General features: G+C 50.0%; 1 protein-coding gene and 1 long non-coding RNA gene across 2 annotated transcripts; one reads left to right on the top strand and one right to left on the bottom strand.

The window, feature by feature from the left end:
- Window positions 1-238: 238 nt before the first annotated feature.
- On the bottom strand, window positions 239-3,154 carry LOC146759300 (uncharacterized). The gene is made up of 8 exons (XM_085510346.1): window positions 3,060-3,154; window positions 2,759-2,878; window positions 2,109-2,232; window positions 1,695-1,781; window positions 1,507-1,611; window positions 1,056-1,195; window positions 811-878; window positions 239-332 (listed from the first exon to the last, which is right to left on the bottom strand). Exons 1-8 carry the CDS (start codon window positions 3,111-3,113, stop codon window positions 239-241), a joined length of 792 nt encoding a protein of 263 aa, XP_085366472.1. The 5' UTR covers window positions 3,114-3,154.
- A 10,965-nt stretch (window positions 3,155-14,119) lies between these two features.
- Window positions 14,120-15,156, top strand: LOC146759301 (uncharacterized). The gene is made up of 3 exons (XR_014932250.1): window positions 14,120-14,268; window positions 14,544-14,614; window positions 15,028-15,156. It is a non-coding gene; the product is annotated as an uncharacterized LOC146759301 (long non-coding RNA).
- Window positions 15,157-17,510: the final 2,354 nt, after the last annotated feature.

The raw sequence follows: 17,510 nt of genomic DNA on the forward strand, positions 1-17,510 counted from the left end.
AACAAAAAGGAGCAGGGCTGGAAAGGAACAGGGCTGGTTTTAATTGTTGTTGTTTTAAACTGTCCAATCAGGCGATGGTGTTAAGCCGTCATGTCGGACAGGTCCAGAAGGAGCTCATCCACATCCTCAACGTCACATCAGTTTCTCCTTCCAGTTCTTCTGTGAGCTCCATCAGAAGCTCCTCAAGGTTGTTGTCTTCAGTGATGGCTGCTTCCCCCGCCCCTGTGCAGCTCAGCTGCTAATTTTCTGCCCCTTGTGAGGAACATGATGTAGTGTTGGATTCCTCTGGCTGTGCCATGGGGTCTGCATGGCTTCCTGGGAGCAGCTCCAGACTTGTGGGAAGGAAAAGAACAATCTACGTGACATTTCTGAGATGTGCTTTCAGCTCTGAGGTCTGTAGTTGACCCTCCCACCCCTCACACCCACATAGGGATGGTGATTCGATTAACCTGCGGCTGCCTTTGGAGTTAAGGAAACCAGCAGGTGCCTTTTTCATCTGTTCAAGTAGAGCAGTTTGAGTCTGGCAATCAGGGGCTGGGCTTTGTAGCAGAAACACATTGCCACCCTCAATGCTTTGTCTGTAAACATGTCAAGAAATCTTCCTCTGCAAAATCCTGCTTGCTGGCTGAGGTACTTTTCCCCATGAACTCAGCAGAGGTTTTGACAAAGCAGTTTCAATGATCTCAGATGACCTCTTCCTTTGTTGCATTATGCCATGACACATCTCAAACACCCCATTTTCCCCCAGTGTGAAAGAACTTCTGTCTGATGGGAAAAGGGCATTAAGGAAGAACAAGTTGTGGTCATCACCTGCTTGGAAGCTTTATGACTTCGGTGCTGAGCACGGTGTATTCGGGCGGGACTGAAGCAAGAGTCTCCTAGGAAGAAACAAGACAGAGTATGAAGCACAGGTCAGAGTTTCCACAAGTACCTTGTGAGACATCTGCTGCCTTCAAGGGAAACAGAAGAGCTGTAGAACACTTGGAATTTCTTCCTTTTCTTCAAGGGCAATGTAAACCTTTCATATCCACTACTGCTTTTTCCACTGCTCTTACCATTGGTAGTTTTTTAGCTGGGGGCTCATCCGCGTCCTCAGCAGCAGATGGATGAATTTCTGCTGCTTTTCGTTTCTGTCTCCGCGTTGGGGGGAAGGTGTTTTTCCAATCAATGGGCCTCACAGAGACCCTGCGCCCACCTAAAGTAAAAGGAAGAGAGAGCTGGTACTGTCTTGCTGCGCCTCAAGAGAGATCAAGTTCTCTTATCAGTCCCACCACCCTTCCACAAAGTTAAATACATTTGGCCAGTGGAATTGCAATGCCCTGTCCGGGATTCTCAGCCATGTTTTGCACACGGTCATCTCTGTGTACCAACAACGCGTACAAAGGAACAAAGAAACCCAATAGCTGCACTCAGTAATAATCCAGGGCAAGGAAAAGTCTGACAGAGAGCAATGCAAAATGACAGCACTGCTTTTCTGAGGCACCGTAACGAGTTCCTCGTGCTCACCTTTAACTCTTTTCTTGCAGGGTGATTCCCCGGCTTTTCCCTTCTCCTCCTCCGACCGTTTGCGTTTAAGTCCAGCCGGGCCATGGGAGGAAACTGGGATGTCAACTGCAAAGAGTCCCGGGAAAGAACAGTCAGATCTCAGTAGAAAAACAGAGCATCAAACCCAGGAGCCTGTTGAGTATCTGTACCTCTCTCTGGTGCCTTGTCAACCTCTGTCTGGTTCCCCAGACTTTTTGCAAGGCCGCTCTTTGGAGGAAGGCCACTGGTGTCAACTTCTGGCAGAAAAGAAACAAGGAATGATTGATGAGCGTCTCTTTGGAGGCAGGTTTGAGCACAGTCAACCACAAGCTTCACATTTTCAAGCACTGTTTGTTACATTTGCCTTCCGCTGCCCAAATGCTGTGCAGTCAGCACAGACCTGCAGTGCATCTTCCTCACTCCAGAAAAAGCCCAGCGCTGCTCTGACAGCCAAAGCACAGACGGATATTTCACTATCACGACTCTCCCCTGCCACCCCAATGAATGGTGACATGCATCCCGCACCCGCTCAGAACTGACATTCAGAATTGAGCCTTTCATGCTTCACGCCATCGGACACTCACTGTGGCTCAGCAGTGCAGTTGGTCTGTTCCCACCGCGTTCCTTCAGGTGACGAAAGGCGCAGTGTGGTTTCTGGCAGCCTCCGGGCTGGTTCTCCCAGAAGCAGGGAATCAAACTGCGCTGCTTCTGCAGAGAGAAGGAAAGAAAGGGCCATGGAAACGGGCACATCAGGTCTGCAGGGAGATGCTGCGCTCCAACAGCCATCAGAAACCATTGTGTGGAGCCTTAGCTCTGTACCCTCATTTCCTGCCCCTCCTTTCACTACTCCAAGCAGCCAGAATGAACTGCTCTGGAGAAATCCAGGATGGAGAAGGCCCGATAGGGCACAACCGAGCCCTGCTGGCAGGAGGGCAGTGCCACTCTCTCCTACCACCCAGCTCCAGCAGCTTTAGGAGGCTGAGCAATGCGAGCTTTTTGCATCTGGGGAGAAAATGCTTTTGGCTCCTAATGCAAACATCTCCCGCTGTGATATACCTAAGGCACTGGATTCTCTGCCTTCTTTACCTCCTCCCAGTCCCCTCTAGAAACAGAAACCAGTAAGATTTTCACAGCAAACATATCCAGCCTGCAGAAGTGCATTCAGCCCAACCACAGCCATGAAAAGTGGTGTTGTAGACTAAGCTGGAAAGCACATCTTTAGGCAAACACTCACATCAATCCTCATGTGACGGAACTTGCAGTTACTCCTCGAGCAGCCGCCCTCCATCCACAGTCTGCAGACTCGTTCGCTCCCCAGAGCCGCTTCACAGTGGCGGAAGGGGCAGCTGTCTCCCTGCAAGCACAAGGAAACCACAGGAAAATAAGAGCACAGCCTGAAACATGTCCATGCCATTAGCCCAGGCTGTTAGCAGCGCTATGAGGGTAACATCACCAGCAGGTCTCCCCTGCTCCACCACTTTCTCTTCAACATGAGGAAATGGAAGAAAACCCAGGCAGAAGAAAGTCAACCGTACCTTAGTGCAGGTGGAGTAGAAGTAGAAGTAGCAGTCGCCTCTTTGCTGAGACATGGTGAAATTCTTAGAGCCCGTCTGGGTTATCTCCAGAGGAATTCCCTGCTCTTGCAAAGAGACGGTTGTGCTCGAACTGCTTGGATCCCCAAAGAGTCCTCTCGGACCGGAACCCTACAGGAAGTGCCTACAAGGGAAGAATCATGAGGAATAAGCATTTTCCCAGCTTTCTTTTGATGCAGTTTGGGCTCTCGAGGAGGGCAATGCCTTGGAAGCAGCTGATTGCAAGAACTGTGCCAGCTCTGGAACCAATGTGTGTCTAAGTGCCATGACTTCCCCAGCAAGTGCTGTTCTCCATCCCACCAGCAGTTATATACCTTGCAGCATACATTTTGTGTTCCTGCCATGAGAAGGACTCCATCATCTACCCTTGCTGCAGCTGCAGTGGATGCAGCGCTACCACTCACACGTTTGAGAAACCTCCAGTTCTGGCTTACCCGGGCACAGCTGCAGTTCTCCTCCCTTCCAGCTAACACACCAGTGCAATGGCTGGGCAACACCGTCAGTGAGAGCAGGTAGCACCAGCAGCCACCACCACCGTCACTGCCAGCCGGGACGAGGGCTGACACAGCGTGTCCACACTCTGCGCAGCACTCACGGCTCTGGCACTCACTGGTGGCAGCCGTGGCCCCAGGCAGCGCTTGTGAGCTCACTGTGCTTGTGATGTCACTGCACAGCCCACGGCCCAGCTCAGCACCTGGATCTCACCAGGACTTCAGGGGGTTCTGTTAAAAATGTGCTGGATCCGGGGGTCAATAAAGCACAAGTTGCACTCCATGAAGTCTGTGCTCTCCTTCCCTTCTAATGTCTAAAACAAAGGCTGGGGACCAGCAGCAGTTCTGCAGGGCTGTAGCAGCGATGCTCAGTCACGGCTTGAAGCAGAGATTGAGCACCTGGTGGGATGGCAGGGCCAACCCAGGGCAGCTCAGGCACATGCAAACCCCTCCCAGACATCACTGAAAGGTTGGCAGTGCAGGTGAGGGTGTCTGACTGGAGATCACTGCCTGCCTGAGCCCTTCCAATGGTCAGCAGTTTTTTCCTTCCTTTCTGTGCCCCACAGCTGCTGCACTCGGGCTTATCCTCACCTGCTGCAGCCCAGGACTTTGATACCCCATTATCACTGCTGTGCTTTCCATTGCACTGCAGCATCACACAGGGCAGTAATGGCAGTTCATCATCCTCACCAAAACGTGTGACAGAATCTCACAAGGAATCAATTTCCCCTGCAAACAGCCACTCGGAAGGGCCTCCATTGAGCTGGGAGCTCCTCCCCAGCCCAGCTGTTCTGCTCAGACTCCTTCCAGCAGCCGCCCAGCACCAAACCCAGCTCACCTTATTGGCCTGGTCAGTCCGGGCTGTGCCCAGCTCACACACACGCCGCAGCGGTGCCTGCAGTGGGCTCCCAAAGGATGATCTCCAACAAGGAATGCTCACAGCTCAGTGTCTGTGTGCAGTACGCTCACCAGAGCACCAGCTCTGCTCGACAGCTGGGGGCCAAACCCTCCCAACCCAGCAATGACTGTGACCTCACACAGACCCACATCACTGCTGCTCTTTCATCATAAACACAGGCAGCCAGCACCTCCTAGATCCAATTGTAAGAGACCAACACAAGGGTCACCCAGTGGGGTTATCTGAAGTAAAGTAACAGAGAACTGAGGTGACTCTTGTCACAACACTGGGAATGGGGACCAAACCTTCAGGCCAGGTTTCTTGCAGTTAAGATTCCTCAGAGGGAGGTTTGCAGTCCCAGAGAAGCCCATGAGCTCCTCTGCACGATGCTCGGAGCAGAGCTGCCTCGTGATTCATCAGTGCTCCATTCCATAACTAAGTACATCTCAGATGAAATAATAATATTTCATGGTCACTTCTTCCTTTCTGTGAGACAAGCCTTAAATGTGTCTTTTTAAAGTCGTCGTGCACCGAATCTACAGCATGCTAGCAATATAGGTATAATGACATCACATAGAATGGAGTGTTTGCAGGGCTTAAGGCCGTGAATCACGGGTGAGATGTGATATTCCCACTGCAATGATGCTTTTAGGGCAGGTTTAAGTGCCTTCCGCTTTGTGTAACGTGGAGTCTGTAGGATGACAATAATGATTGTGGAATCACACTCATCTTTGAGCTCTAACTCACATCCACGTCAGGAGCCTTCCCAAAGATCAGGCCCTGGTTTGCCTGCCCTGCTGGGCCCAGCTCAGTGCAGGACAGGAGATGGATTTCTGCTGTCCCTGTGCTCAGACTCCAAAGCCCAAGATAAGCTGCAGCTGAGATCTCACAGAGCACTCTGAGGTTTCTCTGCAGCTGTTTTCTGCTGCTGTTACACAGCACGGAATAGCTGGGATCCCCCAGGCACTGCCCTCGCACCAATAACTCCATTGTGCTCAGGATGTGCCAATGTGCTGAAGTCAAACTGTGCCATGTGGGTTTCACACAGATCGAACGCAGGCTGCAGATCTGCTGGCAGCCCTCAGGAGCTCCCCTGCCCTAATCCCACTCTTGCACTCCTTCCCTTCGTGCTCTTGTGGCCTTTAATAACACCGTGACACCTGACAGCCTCCTCCTGTTTGTAAGCTGTCATTTTATGCAGCCGTTTCTCTTCCGTTTACCCCCCAAACTGAAGATGTTTCCCTGCAGTGAATAAGTGATGAGGTTCTTTTCACCTCTCCTTGGACAACTTCCTTTATTGTTTTTTCGGAGCATTAGGGACTCTGAGACCCTGGAGTGTGTCCAGAGAGGAGCAATGGAGCTGAGAAGGGCCTGGAGCTCAGTGGGGTCCTATGGGGGTGACCAAGGGGACGGCAGGCAGCCAGTTTTCCCTGTTTTTCTCTCTGGATCCATCCCCGCCTCAATGGGGCCATCAAACCCTTTTGCTGCAGAACCCGCAGGCACTTCACCTTGAAGGATCATTACCTACATTGAAACTACTGTTACATGCAGGCGCACAGGAGTGCCCTGGTTTTCACAGGCTCTGGGCAGAGACGTTCAGGTCTGGAGGCGTTTGGGGCATCACTAATTGAGCTGCAAAATGAGCTTATAGCTCCTGACTCCTCCCATCCAGAAATATCGCTCCTATATCGGCCCGCGCTGCCGGAGCTCACGGGACTCGGCTCCCCGCCGCCGGGATTGGGTGGTGCGTGCAGGGCTGGGGGTCGGGCTGTATTGTGCTGTTGTGTTGTGTTGTTGTGTTGTGTTATGTTGTGTGTTCCCGGTGTTCCCCTGCCGCTCTCCAGCTCGGCTCGTTCCGGCCCCGCATCGTTCTGTGACTCCCCCCCCCCGCCCCTTGGCGGCTCCATACATGCACACGGCGGCAGCACGGCCCGCACGGCGCACACGGGGATGCCGCAGCTCCACCCCACCCCGCCCGGCTGCAGCTCCGTCCGCTCAGCGCCGCGTCTCGGTGTCGGGGCGGCGCCGCGCGGCTCATTGGGTCCCGTTGGCGGGCAGAGCGCGGTGGGTCTCGGCAGCGGCGGATTGGAACGGAGCGGATCAGAACAGAACGGAGCGGATTGACGCGGGGCGCAGCGCATCGCTGTGGGGCTGGCACGATGCTGGAGATCCAGCTGGATGATGGCGGCGTGGGGGGGTACCCGGGCAACGACTATTGCTCGGGGTCGGTGATGTCGGAGCAGGTGTCGGGCCTGGCCAACAGCATCTACCGCGAGTTCCAGCGGCTCATCCACTGCTACAACGAGGAGGTGGTGAAGGAGCTGATGCCGCTGGTGGTGACGGTGCTGGAGAACCTGGACTCGGTGCTGACCGATAACCAGGAGCACGAGGTGGAGCTGGAGCTGCTGCAGGAGGACAATGAGCAGCTGCTCACACAGTACGAGTGGGAGAAGGTGCTGCGCAAACAGGCCGAGGAGGTGAGTGAGAGCGGCCCAGCGCCAACGGGGCCCGGCATCCATCTTGTGCGCGGCGCCAAAGGCCGGGGATGTGATGCAATGTGATGCGATGATATGATGCGATGCGATGTGATGATGTGATACGATGTGATGTGATGTGCTGCGGCGGTACCCGCATCGCAGGCCGCGCTCCCGGCCCCGCTCCATCTGCTCCGCACAGCCCGTGCGGAGGGGAAGGGGAATGGCTGGGAATGGCTGGGAATAGCTGGGAATGGCTGGGAATGGCTGGGAATAGCTGGGAATGGCTCCGCGTTGCTGCGCTGCCCCGAGCTCGAACACCGGCTGCACGGGGATGACTGGAGGATTCCTGCCGGTTTCGGGTTTAAACGCGGCCCTCAGATGGTTGATGTCTTCCCTGTACTTCCCCTGCCCTGGAGATGGTTCCCTGTCTGATCTCAGCGGCCTTTCCCCGGGTGCTGCGGGTCCCGGGTCCCCGGGGCTGCGGCAGGTGCTGGGAGCGGGCGGCATCGGGGCACAGCGCCTCATGCGGGGACAAAGGAGCTGAGCTGAGCGCGCTGCTCCGCACTGAGCGCTCGAGTCCGCCGACACCACCGGCATCTTTCTGGCCATAGGCACGGCCGGGCGGCTCCGGCCTCCAGCAGGGCCGGTCTGCGACGTGCCGGACACATTGGTACCGCTAGAAGTGTAATGCTGTCGTGTCATCAGCATGTCTTTGCAAAGCTGCTGGGAAAGGAATGTATGCGTCTGTATTGGCTGTGTTTTAACACTGGGAGAGTAGAGGGTTTTTTCCGTCCCAGGAGTCTTGCTCAGAGTCGGGTTTTGATTTGCTTAGATGTGGTAAATGAAATCCCTTCATGACTCCAGAGTAAAGCGCCGTGCAGTATTTCAATGGAGGTGCTCTGGGTGCTGGATGGTGAGGACGTGAGCCCAGGACATTTATCGCCCTGTACTAATGCTGGTCAATTTGGGTTGTAGCCTTAAGTTTTAAGTATGTGTTAATAAAACTTACAGCTGATCTTTTCAAATTCATATGAAGGCAGGGAGGGATTGAAAAGCAATTCCAAGTGTGGGACTTCATTCCACAAGCCGGTATTTTGTAGCTTCTGAGAATTAAATACTTGGAAATGTGCTGCTGCTGGGGAGGAGTGGGGCTCGGGGCGTGGGGTGGAACAGCCCCATGGATGGATCCTGCATCTTTGGACTCGTATCTTTCTGCTCTCAGTTTACCAGGTACAGGGGGTGCTGCTTCCTGCTGTGCCTGCTCCTGGAAGCAGATGTGGTGACAACATTTACGTCCTGCAGGGACGCTCAGACCCACAGCATGGTGCTGTTGGCAGATGTAAAAGCACTCTGTCATCCTCAGGTGCATCTGAGCTGAATGGGCAAAAAAGTATCTGCATAGGGCCTTGTTAGCAGAAAGGAATAGATAATGTGCTTCTATGAGAACAAATGGGTTTTGCCCCCTGTGTAGCCTCTGCTATCAGCTCACGTGTGTGAGATACAGCTGTCATTCCCTTTGTGTGTGACCAAAGCACACCATTACCTGCAGCAGTTTCCTGTGTGCCTCTTCCTGTGCAGTGGATTACGTGTTATGGAAGTGAAAATCTCTTATGCTACAGAGAATTCTGCTGTTCATCAGCTCATTGTAAGCAGAGAAATGCACCCCCCACCAGAGCACGCCTTGCACTTCTGTAGCAGGGGAAGCCCATCTCCGTCCCTGAGCAGCACTCGGCGCTGTGTGCTTTGCCTGTCCTGGGTCTGCAGCTTCCAGCCCCACCTTCAGTGGGGGTTCCACCTCCAGGAGCGATGTTCAATCCCTTGCTGTTGAGTTCTTTGCGTGTATCAATGATCATTTCAACAGCTGCAGCAATGCTGGGGAGCTGGGAGTCGGTGATCACAAAGTAATTTGTTCCTGTATTGCAATATCATGTCATGGGCGTCTGATTACATCGTTAGTTTATTGATGTTAAGTGAACTGAAACCAGCAGTGGATGTTATTCTCTGGCATAAAAGTTGTGTCGTATCCTCCTGTTCCCGCTACTGCAGAACCACCAGATCTTGTTTTACATAAGCGTGCACCCAGCCATGTCCTGCTCCATTGGGGCAGCTTGCACAGCCTTCATTTCCCTTCCTCTGAAGCAGAGGTTTCTGTCTCCATGTTCTGCCACTCATTTCCCCAGGATGGTTGCATTCAGTATCTTTCAAAATACTCTCAGCCAAAAGCGAAGCTTTTCTGGACACTTTGACTGCAGAGTGACTCAATATTTTCCACTTGCTCTAAAATAGGGCAGCAGAAGCACCCGGACAAGAGCACTGAAGTCAGAAGTCCCTTGAAATGAAGCAGTGCAGTCAGTCTGTGATTGCAGGGCTCAGAATGTCACATTTCTTTTCCTTGACCTCCTAAACACTGAAGCTGTGGAACAGCGTCAGCTTTTCAGTATTGCCGTGTTCTTCCACCTGCTTTGCATTGTGTGAGCGCAGGGTAATGGCTGCACCTCTCCTAGAGCCCATTTAGGGGCTGACTGCTGCTGGCAAGGGTCTCTTTCTGGAGATCCCCCCTTGGTGCAGCTTTCCCATGTGAATCCGAGATCTTCTGCTCCAGGTGAGCGATCTTCTTCCCTTCCTTTATAGCACCTCTGTTGTGCCGCTCCTGTCATTGCACAGAGCTGGGGCTGCCCTGTCCCAGTGCAGAGTACAGCACTTCCCTTGTTAATCCTCATGTGGAGCCTAATGCACATCCCACTAACTCGTCAAGCTCTCACTGCAAGGCCTCCCTACACTCCAGGGAGCCAGCAGCTCCCACTATTTAGTGACATCTGCAGCTTATGCATAGGACCTTGCATAGGAATTTTCTTCCTGCTCTGTAGCGGGTGTTAGGATGGCACCCACTTGTAGGAGCACAGAACTGGGAGGGACCTGCTGACTCAGCAGCCCATTCCTCAGCACTGCAGGCAGTTGCATTACAGAAGCTGCTTCATAAATGTATCAGGCTTTGTCTTAAAGCCATTACTTAAACCTCTTGCGTCTGCTCTTCTAAAAGTGACCTCCTCCTGAATTCCACTTTCTTTTTTTTTTTAACTTGCAGCCTGTTTTTACTGGTTTGTTCTTGTGCCAGCATTGACTTTTACTCCAAGTAACTTCTGCCTCCATGAGATATCTGTGCCTTTGAAGTATTAATAGAAACCAGTCCTGCCTTTGGTCTCCATTGTGTTGGTGGCACGAGCCAAGCTCTGCTCGCTGCCTGCTGGAGGAGGGTCAGGTTGGAGTGCCCCATGGAGGGATCTGTGTGCAGCTGGTTTGGGTGACACTTGGCTGTGCCTGGTTTGATCCCTGGGCGTGTGGGGCTGCAATAGCAGGTGGCTTTCCTGGAAGGCTTTAGCATGAATTGGAGTGTTGCACTGTTCAAAATGACAATGGTAGGATTTATCTGGTGTGATCACCCTGCGTGTTCACCTGTGTGACATCCTGTTGGCTGGAGATGGCAGCACGTCTGTCTGTCTCCTCACACTGTGTTGCAGCTGACCTGGGGCTCATCTTTGCTTTGTGCTCAGCTCCCTTCTCTCAAGTCTTCTCATTGCAGTCACGATGTTTGCATGCCCTTGCCCAGTCCCAGCTCCTCTCTGACCATCAGCATCGCTTCGTTCCTCCTGTGTGATGTTTTGATTCTCTTCATGAGTGGCATCTCCCAGTCCGGTCTCATCTGCTGCACTCGAGTAGCACCTCCTGCCCTGTCAGCCCCACTTACCACAAGGCTGCCTTGAAGAGCTCTGTTAGCTGCCCGTGCTCCCTTTGTGCTCCTCTACAGTGATCCATGGTGTGCGGGGGCAGAGCTGTGTCAGGGCTGAGAAGAGCCCATCTGCCTGCCCTGGCTCTGCCATAGCACCAGGCCTGCTTCATGGAGAGCATTTAAAGGGCAGAGCATCTCATTCTTAAAAAAAAAGGCTCAGATCCCTTGGAATAGGAATCCAGGAGATGGTTTTATTGATATATGCCAAAATAACAGCATTTGATTTCACAGAAGCATTTGAAGACCAATCTACAACTATAAAGTAGCTAACACATAAAAGATGTGCTTGTGAATCCTTGAAATTAGCAAGAGAAGCAAAAGCCCTTAAGGGCTGCAGTTGTCAAGGGGATGTTATTTCACTGAGGCTGTGTGCTCCTGTGCAGGTGGAGGTGTTCCTTCAGAGGAGTGTTTCTCTTTGGGGAGGATAGCAAAGATTTGAGCGTGGGGTGTAGCTCAAAGCATCTGCCCACCAGGCAGTACTGCGTCCTGCCACCAGTGGGTTCTGCCCTATTTCTTTGTCTTGGCCTCCTAAGACAGAATACTGTCAACGTAACTTCCCGAATTGCCAGTTAATTACTGCCCCAAATTGTGAGTTGGAGGCTGCACAGCCTGCATTGGCTCCCTGGCTGACAGCCTTCCTGCAGGTGGGGAGTGGAATGCGGTGTGAGTCCTTCCTGCCCTGCAGACAGCCCCCTCCTCACAGGCACCTGTGCATCCAGCTGTGCGTCCAGCTGTGCGTCCAGCTGTGCGTCCAGCTGTGCGTCCAGCTGTGTATCCAGCTGTGCATCCAGCTGTGCATCCTCCCTGTTCTCCCGGGCAGTGCATCCCAGCGCTGCTCTCTGCCCAGCCGCAGGGTAAGGTGACGACTGAGCTGCTGCTGTTACCGTCAGCATGTAATACGTGCTGCCAGCCAGCCCAGATTAAGACCTTATAATAAGATTTCTGCATATATGCACACCTAGCTCACTCTGCCTGATTTATTGTTAATATGATATGATGGTTTCTGACCGCATGCTACTATTTTTAGTCATTTTCTTCCTCTGAAAGCCAGTAATGCAGGAAGCTCAGCCATCTCCAGTGTACCGCTGCTTTGCAGAGGAATACTCGTTCTTTCACTTAAGATGATTTTGTGCTCGTTGTTTTCCATTTAACGATGAGCGTGTGAACCATGGTGCTGGTTGTAACCTTATCCTGAGATGTTAGAGACCAGCGATCCTGCTTGAAATCCAGGGAGAGGCTCCAGCAAGACTAATTTGTATGTGTACAGTAGCATCATGTTCCATCATTACAAACTGTTTAAAATATATCTGGCTCCTATAACTGCTGGAAAATTATCCTTTGAAAGCAAGTATGAAGGGATTGGAAAAAATAGTAATGTTGTGCTCGGCTTTGCTCTCCCAGGACAAGTGGGAGTGGGCTCTTTGTTCTTCCAGTTCACCCATTGATTTCATTGTAGTGGGGTAGAAAAGAAAGGAAGATTTTCCCTTCAACATCATTTGAATTACCTGTTCCTGAGGCCTCACTTCTTGAGCCTGTCCAGGCTCCATGGCATCCCTTCCTTCTGTTCTGGTGCAGTTTGTAAACATATGTGTGGAAAATAGATAGCTGTGTGTTACTGTCAGTTAACATCTGCAATGTTGAAGTCACCCATAAGGACCAGGGCAGCTGGATTTCAGGTCTCTCTCAGTTCCTTAGAGAACAGTGCCTCCATGTCCCCATGCTTGCTGGGTGGCCACTCCCACGGCACCCACTTTATTTGCTTGTCTTGACTTTCTGATGCAGGGGGAGACACTGGCTGGGAGATTCTGATGGAGGAACAGCCAAGAAGCGTTTTGGAGCCAGACAGAGTGAGGAGCCGTTGGGTCCCTGTGCCCAGAGCTGGTGTTCGATCTCCGTAGGAGATGGAGCAGGATATTGCTGCAGTGCACTCACCTGAGATGCTCTTCTTCCCTGAGAACACTTAGAGTGGCATTAATTTTTAATGCTGCTGTCTCTGTTTCTTCTCCACGTGGTCGGCTCATTGCTAGTTTGCAGTTTGTTTGAGTACTTTGAGGCTGCAAGACAGACAGGACTAAGAAGAGCCTTAGTGTGGAATGTTTAATCTTCCAATCGGTTTCACTAAACTAAACCAAAGCAACGGTAGCAAATCCAGGAATCCTATTAAAGTTGACCTACATAGTGGGAATAAAATTGGTCTCCTGCTTTCTTTTGCTTCCTGTTTTACTGTTGAGAGTTCTGTGAATGTTTTCCTTAGAGTCAGTTAAAGTTTATTGCTACTCCAAGCACAATTCCTGCCTGGCTGGGTGGCACACGCCTGGGTGGGGAGCTGGGAAGAGATGGGCACCTTGTGCCAGGAGAGCTGCACAAGAGTGAAAGCCAAGCAAGTGAGAACGGAGAGGGATTTAGCGCTGGGCTGTAATTGGAAGTTTGTCAACAGAGCATTAGCATGGAGTGCTTCCAGCAAACCCTGAGAGGGGGCAGAGGGAAATACTGCTTTTCTTAGCATAGCTTCAACCAGTCCAAACCAGTGAAATGGCTTCTTTAGGCCTGTTGCTCAGTGTGGCTGTCTTGGTTAGAACTTTTTCTTTTTTACTGATGCCCAGAGAAGACTGGCCGGGATTTTCTTGCTGTGAGGTCTCATCACTCACTGCTTCCATTCTGCACCAATTGAGGCATAACTCAACTTACAGAACTGAAAAAGTAAGACTCAAGTTTTTCTTAGCAGCTCTGGAGCTGAATGTGCCATCCTTATAGAATCACCTGTCAAAGTTGCTCTGGTTTTTACCATGTAACTCTCTACCCCTTCTCTGATGTGTGCCTGAAAAAACCTCTGGTCTGAGATCTGGGAAGTGGATTGCAAAGGAGACTGTGAGGTGTGACGGTTGTGGGTTGGTTTTCCACAAGGCTTTTATGTTTCCTGCAAAATTTAGATGCAACATCATTAATAGTGGGAACTTTCTGATGTCTGAAGGAGATTTCTGACGTAGGCACTTCTAAATGCGTGACCGTAGACACAGAATTTGGCTTTTCTGACATAAAACTAACAGGAATCCAAATTCAGCCTAGCATGATAAAGGTGTTGTTGAAGATGATGGAACCGTGTTGGTTTACATAACTTGCATTGGCCAGCAGATTATATCTTAATGATACACAAAGTACATCTTTTACTTTATTTTAGAAGATAAGTATTTCTAGCTTGAGTAAATGCTGTTTTAACTTAAAGCACATAGAAATTCTTATCTCTTGCTTTTTTTCTGTGTGTACATATATATATGTATATATACGCACACATAGTATAGGAGGAGAGAAGAGGAAAAGTCAAATACGTTTAGGTCTGTTCCTCATCCTTGCTTCCTTCTCTGGTTTTTCCCTGTACAGAAGTTCATAGAGTTTGAAGATGCACTGGAACAGCAGAAGAAAGAGCTACAAATCCAAGTGGAACACCTTGAATTTCAGACTCGACAGTTGGAGCTGAAGACCAAAAACTATGCAGATCAGAGTAAGCAAAGCTGTGCACCAGATACAATTATGTAGTTTGCTTTCCATGAGCATATACTTGCAGATATTCTTCATGTGCTGTTTTTTCTTGTTTGTTTTAATGTAGTTTGTGGAAAGCCTGAAATCTGTGGCTGTCCCTTTCTTTGGTATAAAAATCAGAGCAATCTACAGGGTGCGACATATCCACACTAGTGTAGTGCAGGTTTCATTGCTTCTCTTGCATGGAGCATGTCTAGATCTGTATGTTAGCTGATGGGTGGAATCTTTTCTTGGCAGTTTCACGGCTGGAGGAGCGTGAATCAGAAATGAAGAAAGAGTATAATGCTTTACATCAGCGTCACACAGAGGTAAGCTGTTGCCTGATTCCTTCCAAATAAACAAACTCTTACCTTACCCATAAAACCACATCAGAGAATTGGGTTTTTCATCCTGACAGTGACTAGAGCTTCAGAAACTTGAGAGCATCAACATTATCTGAAGGGAGGGTGCAAGGAGGATGAAGCCATGCTCTTTTCAGTGGTGCCCAGTGCCAGAACAAGAATCAGAGGGTGCAAACCGGAACACGGGAGGTTCTGTCTGAACATCAGATAGCACTTTTTTAAAGAAATTTTAAGTAATTGGAAGTAAATGCTGGAAAACAATATTCAAAAACCAGAAATAACAGAATATCCCAAGTTGGAAGGGACCCATAATGATCATGGAGTCCAATGGAGTCTTTTGTTTTATTCTGTTTGCCTCACGTATTTTTTCCTCTTCTCAGATGATCCAGACCTATGTGGAACACATCGAACGATCCAAGATGCAGCAGGTTGTGGGAAATAATCAAACTGAGGGCAGTGTACCTGGGAGAAGGTAGGGCCATAACCTCTCCATATAATGTTTGCCATCCAGGAACTTATCAAATGAGTGCATATTTGCAAGAGAAAGAAACCAAAGGATCTTTCCCTGTGGGCATGGATTGTACCTGAAGCTTTTTGTAATGGGTTGAGGGTGAGTTGTGGATAAGTTCTCTAAGGTTTGACAGAGAGGAGTTTTTTGTGTTCTGTTACAAAGCTTAGACTTCATTGTGCTGCTGCAGATGGACGTCTTCTGGAAAGCAACGTTGGTGTTCTCAGGTATCATGTATAAGACTGATCCATAAAATGGATGGGGATGGAAGAGAGTGTTCATTTGTGTGTGTCTGTGTGCATGTGTGATAGCCAGCGAAACTGGAGTAGTTAAACGCATTAGCCTTTATGTAACTTCTTCCCCAGTTTCTTAAGGGAAGATTTATCTGAGTCAGTCACTCAATAGATCTACTTATGCCCATGAAAGTGCTTTGTTTTTTTCCCCTCTGTTTTCATAGCACCAAAGTGATCAGAGCCAGCCTCTGTTTAAAGGAATGGCAGTAGCAGGAAATGAAGTGCAGTATATAAAACCACTCTATTAAAACCACATATAAAAAGATAATTTCAAATGAAGAAAAGAAGAAATATTCTTCCTATTTTATAAAAATAAGGTTATTTTAGTACCTTCTGTTTAGATCCGTAACATTTAAATACTAGTGTGTCCATTAGGTTTGGGATAAAGAAAGTGGAAGGAAGTGTCAGGTCTTGAAATAAACAATATAAGCTCTCTGGAAGCTGTGGCTTCCTTTTGCTGGGTTGGAGTGCCTGGGAAGGAATTCAGATCATCAAGGTTTTGGTTGTGTATTGTAAAACAGCAGAGGAGAGAGCAAGAGAGACACAAACTGCTCCCCGATTCCTTGCAGACGTGATGTTCCTTCCCCAGCCAGTGCTTGGCCTCCTGCCCGAGCATCGTGCTGTGAGGGGAAGGTTTGGGGGTCAGCCTCTGGTTCTGTGCTGGTGCCTTACTGGTGTGAACACAGGGCTGCTGGGGGGAACAGGAGTTTTGTTCACAGCTGTTGGTAACGTAACATTGTGTTAGAAGGAAGGGAGGATGCTGAAGGAAAATGGGCTCTGTAACTGCAGAACATCCATGTTTGAGACTTCTGCTGGGCTGTGTGCCTCTGCTGTCAGATGTCTCTGTACAAGCTCTTAGGCACACCCATGGTGAAGGAGAAACAGGGTGGATTAGGTCTTTGTTCAGTCCAACTCACCTCTCCCACCTACCTGAAAGGTATGAATGTTTGTAGGAAGAACAGCTGTGCTGATGTGTGCGTTTCTGTCTTGTTGCCATCTCCATGTCTCAGCTGGGAACAGGGGGAGCTGGGAATTGCTGAGCTGGCAGGGTGCAGCATTGCAGGAAGCCAAGTGTCAGTGTGTGGTCCTGTTTCTTTTGTTCTGCAGAGAGCAGCTCAGCTCTCCTGCCATGGAGAATATCCAGCAGTGTTTCAGGGGCAGCAATATAGCAGTTTGAAGCAGTTATACCCTAAACTCCAGAGGCAGAGAGACTTATCTAGGCTTTCTCCTGCACAAACTCTGAAGGACAGCACAAATCTGTAGCGGATCTAAAAGGAACTGGAATAGGAACATTCTGATCTGGCTGAGTTCTTTCCATATAGTAAGTTCTCAGTGCTGTGTTTTCTGCAGAGCAGTAAATTGGTGTCATGTCAGAGAGTGGCTTAGAAAAATAAAACTGATTACAGAATACAGTGTAACCCTTTCCCATCTGAAGGTAATGCTTTTCTAGCAGACCAGTGGAAAAATATAGAAATCTATACAAGGAAAGAAGAGCAGAAGCTGGATGGTGGCCTCTGTAGGTGAATGGAGGCAGGCATGATGGGTATGGAAAGAGAAGATATGGGGTGAAAAGAACCAGTAGGTTGTTAGGATTGTGAGAGTGTGTGTTCCTGACAGCTCCCTCAATAGGTTGTTTCTGTTTTCCTCTGCCCCAAACCAATCCTGATCACAGCTGTAATGGTTGGAGTGTGTTAGGCTGGTTGCCCCCCCACACCCCGTTCTCTGGTATGAAGGACAAACCTTGCACTGAGGATTGTCTCTGTGTTGGAGGGATGCTATTCCATGTAACGTGTTGCTAGTTCCTGGAAGAATGGGAAGAAAGAGCAGCTCTCTGTGTCTGTCACAGCCCTTGCCAGGCCTCCATCTGAATCTGTAGGAACAGCAGCTGGGAAGTGGGTCGTTTTCCTTCATTTCAAGCTTTGGGCTGTTCATGTGTGCTGTATTTGTGTATGTTTGTGCCTTTGAGGGTTGTGTGGTCCTGTGTCTGCACAGCTGCGTGTGGGTGAACACCAGCACTTGTGAGTTGGTACACTGATGTGTTTTGGGGGGGATATGGGTGTAA

Source organism: Coturnix japonica, chromosome 10, assembly GCF_054131305.1.
Source record: "Coturnix japonica strain WE chromosome 10, WE-NBRP24, whole genome shotgun sequence".
NCBI classification, from domain to species: Eukaryota; Metazoa; Chordata; class Aves; order Galliformes; family Phasianidae; genus Coturnix; species Coturnix japonica.

Coding starts and splice junctions, on each gene's coding strand:
- LOC146759300 (XM_085510346.1), bottom strand. CDS start 3,113: ATGTCTCAGCAAAGAGGCGACTGCTACTTCTACTTCTACTCCACCTGC. Junction 1,782..2,108: donor AACTGCACTGCTGAGCCACA/GTGAGTGTCCGA, acceptor CTTTTCTGCCAG/AAGTTGACACCAGTGGCCTT. Junction 1,196..1,506: donor CTGCAAGAAAAGAGTTAAAG/GTGAGCACGAGG, acceptor CTTTTACTTTAG/GTGGGCGCAGGGTCTCTGTG.